We start from the raw sequence: 10000 nt of genomic DNA on the forward strand, positions 1-10000 counted from the left end.
GGAGGGCCCAGAGCACTCGGCACACACAGCTAATCAAAAACCAGCGCCGTCTGTCTGGAGTATACATCTCACAAACAAATGAGAAAGTTAGTTGGTCTCACAATAACAGCAATAACACGACCAGTCAACACTTTCAACATCCTCCTTCTCTGCGGGGGCCTGCTAATGTGTTCCTGGTTGAAATGGGATGACTAAAGGAGATCAAATTAGATGGGAGGAGATTTAAATAAGGATCGCTTTGGTGTTTTGTGTTTCTGTGTGTGTGCGGAGAACTTTACAGAATAATTCCTGTTAAAGAGTTCAGCCGTAAACACTGTGTTGTGATGGAGCCGGCCAGCAGAGAACAATCAGGGGCTGCACACATCTTTCCCTGGACCCGTTCACTTCGAGACCGGGTTAAAACCGTTACCAAAAAAAGTACAGAAAGGGGGGGGGGGGGGGTTACAATTATTTTAAATCCTGTTGCATCCATCCTGTTCCAGATGGGATGCAAATTCCATTGGGCTTGTGTGAAATATAAATTTTCTGGTTTTATGTAAATGCAGGACGATGGATACACAAAAACATGGTTTTATGTAAATGTGTGAGTTAGAAATCTAACTAAACATCCAAAGTTCCCCAATCTCCTTGTGAACATTAGGCGCCCGCTCAATTACCCGAGCGCAGAGGACAGAAACGTACACCGACGTCTCTGTTCAACAGCCTCTCCTCTCCTCTGGCTTCACTTCACTTTAATAAATATGTAAAAGAGTTAGCCGAGCTGCGATGCTGTGCCGCCGGACGGATGTGGCTTCTTGAGCTCATTTATGCCACGCAGGCTTCTGAGTTGTTGGGCAGCTGAAACACAGTGGAGAGGGGAGGACGAGAGGCTAATTGGTCAAGGGTCCCTGTGAATTTATAGGCTTTACCATGGACTCACACACGCACATATACGCACCTGTTTGGGCACCCACAAACACATGCATGCAGGCATGCATGCACAGCCCCGTGCACACATAACCACTACCAAAAACACACACACACACACACGCGCGCACACGCGCACGCACACGCACACGCACACACACAGATCCAATGCATTGCTTTATTCAAGTTTTATCCCATAGCATCCTGTGTCAATTACTCCGTAATAGGACCCATCTAGTACCCTGCCGAAACCCACAGACAGACAAATGCATGCATAAACAAACTAGCCTGTTAGTGCATCTGCTTCAAGTCAAAACAAAAGAAGGCAGATTGTTGCATAATCAGAGCACATGAGGAAATAATTGGGAGATGGAAGCCAATGAAGAGCTCCAAACATTGGTTTAGTGGATCAATCACTGGGAAAAAAATTGAAGTGCCATCTTGTTCCACCCTGTTATGCAATACTGCCTGGTGTAAAGAGGGATTCAGAGTCAACTGAAATACTGATGCACTGTTCCTATTTTATTCTCAAAAAAGAAGTACACGCAACTAGACTAAGAAAAAAAAGAAAAAAAAGTACACGCAACCAGACTAAGGGGCCACTCACACTAGGGCCGTTTGCCTGTTCCGTGCTGCAGGAAGATTCAGCACGATTCCCCCCCTCCCCACTCCCCCCACTGGCCCGTGGTCACACTGCTCCCAAAGGCTGTGGCCTGGGCACGATTGCTCCTTCATACATACGTCACCACGTCATAATACGATAAATACGTCATCACCAAGCGTCCTCGCCGCCATAACAACAATGGAGAACAACAACGTGAATGCCGTCGTCGGCCCAAATTTCAAGTAAACACTCGACTTCACTATCGCACCAAACGTTAATCCTCCTCGACTGAATGTTTACAAACATTCAGTCAAGGAGGAGATTTAACCTTTTAAATTGAGCAGAAATACTTTTGAATGCACAGTAATTAAAGGTCAAAGTTAGGGCATCAAATGTACAAAGGGGCTGTATTTAAAGCTATACAAATAAAACAAATAAAAAGTTCAACGCAATTCTAAAGTCGCCCAGCTGGTGTGTGGGGGGGGGGGGGGGGGGGTTGGATGACGTCATAGTTTGTGTTTCAGGCGTCCACACGAATCCTAACACGAAACCTTATAGGTGCGGATATATTTGAAATCACCCTGGGACATGGTTTCAGAAAAGGGCGGTTTCAGGCACCGGATACGCCGGATCCGTCTGGACGGTTGGCCGAATCGCCGAATCGAAAACTTATGCGGTTTCACCAAAAAATTGGCTCCGTGTGGAAGAGGGCTAGGAAGATGGAGAAAGAGCATGAGACCGGCCACTGACGCAGCGCGGCCCAATTAATTTCCAATGGTGGACGGCTCTGGAAGTCAACTTATGGATGGGCATTGAAAATATTTCCACCTTTCGGGTTGAATCGCATGAGTCAGCCAGAAACAAGGGGTTCACTTTGTCCATGTGGATCTCCTTTCAAGAAGAAGAAATTACAGTAGGATTACAGTAGGGAAACCTGCCTGTCTGTTTTCCAGTCAAGGGACAACCTTAAAAATTATCTCAACTTAAACCTACACAAAATGAACGAAACACATAGGAAAGATAAGGAATGCATTCAGGTGCCTGAAAACGTTGGTGCGATTAGTTACTAACCCGCAGTCTGAATATTTGCGTTGACATGGCGCGCATAAGAATCGGTGAGTGGTAGATTCTAACAGTGTGAATGCATTTTCCTTCAACATCAGCTGTAAGAATGGCTTTCTGCACTTGAGCGGCAGATGAATAATAGGAATGAACCCCCACTATGTTTTACACAGACCCAATGCAAGGCAAGCGGTTCCCGTGAAGGAACTATTATCAGGTGTAATCAATCGGCAGGACATTTTAATATAATCAATATTTCCATGTCAATATAATCTTGAGGACCCTTATTGCTTTACAGCAAATTGTCCAGACATTTTTCACATTTCAACGATCCGTCTCTGGCTCTTTGAGAACAGGCTTAACTGCCCTCCGCAGAGCCAAGAACTTGGCCCTCAAAGATTGTTAGTATGAGCTCACAGATAGAGAGACACAGAGACATGAAGAGAGGCTTATGGATAAAGACAGGGTGAAAGAGAGATGGATCAAAGGAGTGATAAAGGGAAAGCCAGAGAGAGAGAGAGAGAGAGAGAGAGAGAGAGAGAGAGAGAGAGAGAGAGAGAGAGAGAGAGAGAGAGAGAGAGAGAGAGAGAGAGAGAGAGAGAGAGAGAGAGAGAGAGAGAGAGAGAGAGAGAGAGAGAGAGAGAGAGAGAGAGAGAGAGAGGGAGGGAGGGGGGGGGGGAGGGGGAGAGAGAGAGAGAGAGAGAGAGAGAGAGAGAGAGAGAGAGAGAGAGAGAGAGAGAGAGAGAGCGAGCGAGCAGACATGTAGTATCGTGAGGCACAGATGTTGATGATGGTACTCTTGTTCTCTCCCCCCCAAGGCAGCAGTCTCTGCCGGGATCAAAGATAGCCCCTAGGTAATCCAGTGAGGGCCCCTGGGGCCTCAGACACACTCATATCGTCTCCTCAACTTCTGATTTAACCGGGGAGGACTATACGCATAGTATAATATATAATGCTGCACATATATTTCTAACAAATGTATGAAACTCGCACTGGACTGAAGGTGCCTTGAATGAAAGTTATTTCACGTATTTACATTATTATATGACAATTATTTTATCATATTTCATGATTATATATTAGATCATTATTATATTGTATCACAATAATATATTGAGAATATATTTACTTTTCATAGCACTATGGTACACTTTTAAAGATAATTTACAGTTAAAAAGAGGATGAAATATCAATGCAAAGTCGAGATCTGGTATTAGTGCAGAAGGTCTTAGACTATCGCCCTGAACGTCAAGGCAATTGGCTTCTCCTGGGGAACCACAATATTAATATGAATCAGAAGGAGCTGGATGTATGATCAGTGAATTTCCAGAAATAACAAAAATAACAAAATCATTATTGTTAAATGTTTGGTAATGAACGAGCAACAGAAAAGCGACAGAGAGAGAAAGAGAGAGGATAAAGAAGGAAGAGGAAGGACATAAGGGTAAAGAGTGGGAGAGAGTGGAGTGGAATGAGGGACATGGTATAGTAGAGATCAAAAGTGAAGGAGAGAAAGAGGGGGAGAGAGAGAGAGAGAGAGAGAGAGAGAGAGAGAGAGAGGGAGAGAGAGAGGGTCAGAGAGAGAGGGAGATAGAGAGAGAGAGAGAGAGAGAGAGAGAGAGAGAGAGAGAGAGAGAGAGAGAGAGAGAGAGAGAGACAGACAGAGAGAGAGAGAGAGCAGTGAAGGGGAAAACGACGGGAACTCAGGTCACTGTTTTTGCTTTATTTGGCCCCTGGGAACCAAGGTACGTGACGGAAGTGGCCAGGAAGGGACACAAATAGAAGAGGCACTAGTGTGTGTGTGTGTGTGTTTGTGTTTTTGTGTGTATGTGTGTGCGTGTGCGTGTGTCTGTGTGTGTGTGCGATTGAATAAAGCTTATATTCATCAGCTGCTGCCACGGCCCATCAAGCAGTCTACCTTATGAAACAATTATAAGACGTGTGAGTGTGTGTGCATTCGTGCACGTGTGCCTTTTTTGGAGTTCGTCTTTGAGAATGATATTTGTGGATGCGTGTATTTGTGTGCGTGTGTGTGCGTGCTTGACTGTATGCATGTGGGGTGGGCGCGCATGCGTGTGTGTGAAGCAAGCATACTCCCCCAACCCTACTGTGTCACAACAAGCGATGTGCCTGCTGAGCTAATGACTGGGCTTTAATACCTCTGATGCATTGAGTACTGCTTCATTAACAATGCACGCACACACTCACACAGGCTGAAGCCTGTGGGCGCCTTCCCTCGCACACAGATAACACTTTGCGTGTGTTATTTACCTGTAAGCCAATAATTTACAGGGCATACATCACACACATGACCATACACACACACACACACACACACACACAAAGACGCATACACACATGCACAATCATACACTCGTATGCGCACACAAGCACACACAACGGTCATATTCGCACACATGAGGGCAAAATGCAGACACACACACAAAAAATAAAAAAAAGAGAAGCGCCACTGTCTGGCTGAGTTTATTATTTATCTTCATTACCAGAAGAGTCCAGTGTCTGGACCAATTAGTGAGTCACTTTAACGAGTCCCACGGCCCTCCATGGTGCCCCCACCCCCGCCACGCTCACTTAGAGAGGGAGCCTGGGTGTGTGTTTGTGTGTCTGTATGTGTATGTGTATTTGTGTGAGAACGGGACGGATGGCAGGTGTGTGTTTGTGTTTGTATGTGTGTATGTGTTGTTGGTGTGTGTGTGGGCGTGTGTATGTTGGGGCTGTATCTTTTCATGAAGTATCATTAGCGTTGGATGGACAACCAAACATAGTGCCACTAAAGGGGCTATTACTCCTTCTACTTTTAGTACTACTGTTAAATGTGCTGGTATATCTCATTTACTTCCACCAACTAATCCCAAATGTCCAATCTTGGATGATCCGGGTACCTCATATTTTATCGAATTGCCTTTTTCAATGTCGATTCTAAGTGTCTAAAGCACACTAAACAGAATAAACCGTGATGCAGTTGTTTCACATCCAATGTCTTTATCTCAATAACTTGTTAAAAAATAATAAACAACTTGCAATTAATATAATCACAAACCGAGCATCAGAAACATAGTTCACAATTCCGACATTAGGATAAAATTGGACCAATCATGAACCTGGCATGATATGATGCATTCAGACATGGCTTCAAATTTCATATCCCCGACATGAGTTCACAATTCTAACAATGGGATAAAATGTACCGGACCTAATGAACCTTCCACTTAAATTCATATTTCTGAAGTCCTAAATTCCAATCCCAGTACCTCAGATAAATATCCAGCCCGGTTCAGCCCTTAGGTGTGTGGGTTTCTCGTCTATCCTGCATACTGCTTCCTTTACGGCCAGAGCTAGGCCTAATTAATTAAGGCCCCTCCCACCAGCGCAGCTCGCATCCATCATGGATTCACTTACCCCAGAACATGTACCATGTATCTGGAATCATTACACACAACTAGCGGGTGCCCCAGCCTCATAAATAAGCCTGTTAATTGACCTGTCATGGTTAATTGCTGAAGGGGGCCAGGGACTGGAGGGCTTAGGGATGTAAAATAAGATGGTGGGGGCACAACACAAACACTGGGTTAGTGTGAGTGTGAAGGATGCAAGTACGGTTGGATGTATACTTCTGCTTGTGTGTGTCTTTATGGATGCTAGAGTATATTTGCATGTATGTATATGTTTATGTGTGTGTGTGTGTGTGTGTGTGTGTCTATGTCTGTGTGTGTGTGTCTATGTCTGTGTGTGTGCTTGTGTGCGTCTGTATGTCTGTGTGTGTGTGTGTGTGTGTGTGTGTGTGTGTGTGTGTGCCTCAGCGTGTATGTGTTTGCATGCATCTGTGTGTGTGTGTGTGTGTGTGTGTGTCAGTGTGTATGTGTGCGTGTGCGTGTGTGTGTGTGTGTGTGTGTGTGTGTGTGTGTGTGTGTGTGTGTGTGTGTGTGTGTGTGTGTGTGTGTGTGTACAGTTAGTAGTGTCTCTGGACTCATTAGCTAGAAGGACCAACATAACACACACAGAGAGAGAGAGAGAGAGAGAGAGAGAGAGAGAGAGAGAGAGAGAGAGAGAGAGAGAGAGAGAGAGAGAGAGAGAGAGAGAGAGAGAGAGAGAGAGAGAGAGAGAGAGAGAGAGAGAGAGAGAGAGAGAAACGCAGGGAGGACAAGAAAGAGTGTGAGAGGGCAAAATAGATCAGCTCATGTCAGTAGGGTCCCTGATAGATTCAGTCATGGAGGCCAGCCATAGTGTTATGCTCTTGGCTGTGTACAGCAGAGATTGGAGGATATTGACACAAGGTCAGAGGAGGCTGCCTGCCCAGACCCCCTTGACTCCCCCAGAGAGCTGTCTCACTCCTGCTAGTCTCCCTAACTTCATGCTCCCTTCATTCTGCCCTACCTCTGTCCTTTAACTTTACGCACTTTTATCGTCAACACTTTCCACACTTTCGCATCGCTTTCTTCGTAAGATGTTTAATGTTGTGGTAAAGTTTGAAGAGTATCCAAAATAAAAGTCATGGTTGGTCTTGTTTTGCCCTAGTGCTGTTTACAAGATAATAACACAGAAATAGAGATATTGCAAATTAATTTGGCCATAAGCGTAGACTATCCCTAGAGTCAAACCACAACAAATTCAGTATTTATAACAATTGTGTGCTGGGAGGTTACCAAGATCAAACCATTTATATTATTAATCCAAAAGATTTGAGGCATGATTTTATCATAGCATTTGATATACCTGCAGTAAATAGCGCCAAATCATTTATTTTACGAACCTCTCTGTACATATTCCAGTCATTTAACGCTATAATTTAATTTGCATTAATCATTGTAAGTGTAGCTTTGAATCTAGTATAAACTAAACAAGAGAAGACCAAAACAAGACGCCGAGCGAACGCAGTGGAGTTGTGGGGTTGTGCTTCCTCCTCACTCAGAGGGGAGGGCAGCTGCCACTGAGCTGAAGGGACCACCATGATGGCTCTAGCATGCAGCGCTTGCATCACACTCATTGAAGCAACTTTGCTTATAACGCTCCACTGCATACGCTGCTAGATATGGCTCAACGTAGCTCCGAATGTAGCTCTGAATTTAGCTCTGAATGTAGCTCTGAATATCGCTCTGAACTAAGCTACGTAAAGCTTGCGTAGAAAAGGCAAGAAAACATGTGGTGCTATGTCTCGTGGGCCAAATGTATTCTCGCCTTTTCTGCAAGGGCTTTACAATTGGTATTAGGTTGACAAATATTTCTATGAAATTACTTTAATTGAATAACAAACATTTAACCATAACTCTCTTTAAATTTGTTATCATGTACTGTACCGATTCGAAGAAAGTAATTGATATATATTATAAAAACCTACAGTATATGTAAAACACATTTATTTTTAACCAAATAACAATACTATACATTTTCATGTCCAAACGCGTAAGGATCCCATAACCCCAGTTTGTTGTTGCTCAGTGAGTGTCAACACTCTACTACTCCTTACCAATTCTAGCTTATAGAAACAATTATTTCACAAGACCAACATGACATTTAATTAACAGCACTGCAGGGGCTGATATTCTAATAAAACAAAAAGTTTGTAAACAAAGTTTGCTGAAGATATGAGAGGTGGTGGCATGTCCTAGTTGTGAAAAAAAGTACATATCTTTTCCATTAATTTGTTTCATGTTACATCTGTCGTTTGAAGACATTAGCAAAGGAACTTTTACGAATTGCCTTATTGCTAAGCGACAGCTAGCTAGCTTTAAGAGACAGAGTCGCTTTAAGTACAATCAAGGATCAAGAAAAGGGACATAACAATAACAAATAACATTAAAAAAACAACAATAATAATTAATGTTTCTTCAATAGAGCAATGCATATAAGTTATAATACAGTATGTTTAATTATGCATTGTGGAATCTGTGTCCTCCATTAAGTATAGATTTTTCCCTTGCCACCTATCTCATTAAACGTGTATGTTCTCAGATTCACACTATTACCCAATCTAAGCCTAGAAAGATATCACTATCCTTGGTGAGCCAAAGTACCGCAGAATGAACATTCACACTGTTAGAACGAAGAATCCCTCGTGGAATTCTTTACAGCAATCAATACGACCGTATTGCATCTCAACAGACATCCAAATCCAGCCAGATTCCGATGGGCCCTTGTCCAACAAGAGCCTGCATAAATATGTGTTCAGGGCGGCAGGACTAAAGACATCTAAATAATGAAAGCCAGAGAGAAAAGGGGTTAACCGCACAGAAAAGAGGGAGGGATGTGTGCTTCCAGTAATGCAATATGCTCGTAAGGATAGATAAAACAATTAAAACAAAAAACATGGCAGACAGCATTTCAGAAGCAATCAGGAACACAGAACAACAGCTGCCACATCTCAGCTTCAGTGGACAATCGCTGGATTCCTGACTCTTCTCAAACTATCTATGCATAGCATGTGTCGTTAGTAATTTACTACTATCCACTGGGAGACATTTCAGAATACATGGTTGTTGTATCTGGACCCAACTGCAGTATCCCATGCCCATCCGGGAAACCAACCAATCAATGTGTTGTTTCATCCTCCCCGACGAAGCCTTTTCCCATGCCCACATTCAAATAAGACCCCCCCAGAACCCTCTACAACTTTGTGACCAACCAATGGCCCCCAGTTTCACAATACCAGTAGTCATAGAAGCGGTGTATTGCAGGCAATCATGCAGAAGAACAGAGAAGTTATTTTTTTGTATAAAATGTAAAGATGTTGCTATGGTTCCATGGTAAAGCAATAAGAACACATATAATAGATTCATGCATGGTTATGTCCCAGTAGAGGTTTCTACCTGGAAGGGTCCGCTGGGGCTGATGTCAAACAGGGCCTTCTTCCAGTCTGGTCCCTGGTGGCTAGACTTGGACCAGGCTACCGAGTCCACGTACGCTATGCTCCTCACTCTCAGCAGCACATTGAGGGTTCCTGTAGACACACACACACACCACACACACACACACACACACACACACACACACACACACACACACACACACACACACACACACACACACACACACACACACACACACACACACACACACAAAACAAGGTTGGATTGTTAAGACATTCATAAACAATGAGAATAGTTGGATTAAAAAAACTGGTCTTGGGTATTCGAAAACATGTATTTTTAAATATAAATTCAGATAAATTACTTGAATCCGATCAATATTGAATGGTGCAGAAAGATTGAATCACTATTTTCCTCTCTCTCTCTCTCTCTCTCTCTCTCTCTCTCTCTCTCTCTCTCTCTCTCTCTCTCTCTCTCTCCCTCTCTCTCTCTCTCTCTCTCTCTCTCTCTCTCTCTCTCTCTCTCTCTCTCTCTCTCTCTCTCTCTCTCTCTCTCTCTCTCTCTCTCTCTCTCTCTCTCTCTCTCTCTCTCTCTCTCTCTCTCT

At 43.6% G+C, this 10000-nt stretch overlaps 1 protein-coding gene across 1 annotated transcript in view; it reads right to left on the reverse strand.

Annotated features, from left to right (window-relative positions):
• mdga1 (MAM domain containing glycosylphosphatidylinositol anchor 1) overlaps positions 1-10000 on the reverse strand; it is a 145742-nt gene that overhangs the window by 5207 nt on the left and 130535 nt on the right. The window contains exon 16 of the mRNA XM_030377830.1: positions 9397-9527. Within this exon, the coding sequence (XP_030233690.1) occupies positions 9397-9527 (131 nt within the window). The remainder of the gene's footprint in view (positions 1-9396; positions 9528-10000) is intronic.

Source organism: Gadus morhua, chromosome 14 (genome assembly GCF_902167405.1).
Source record: "Gadus morhua chromosome 14, gadMor3.0, whole genome shotgun sequence".
Taxonomy (NCBI): Eukaryota; Metazoa; Chordata; class Actinopteri; order Gadiformes; family Gadidae; genus Gadus; species Gadus morhua.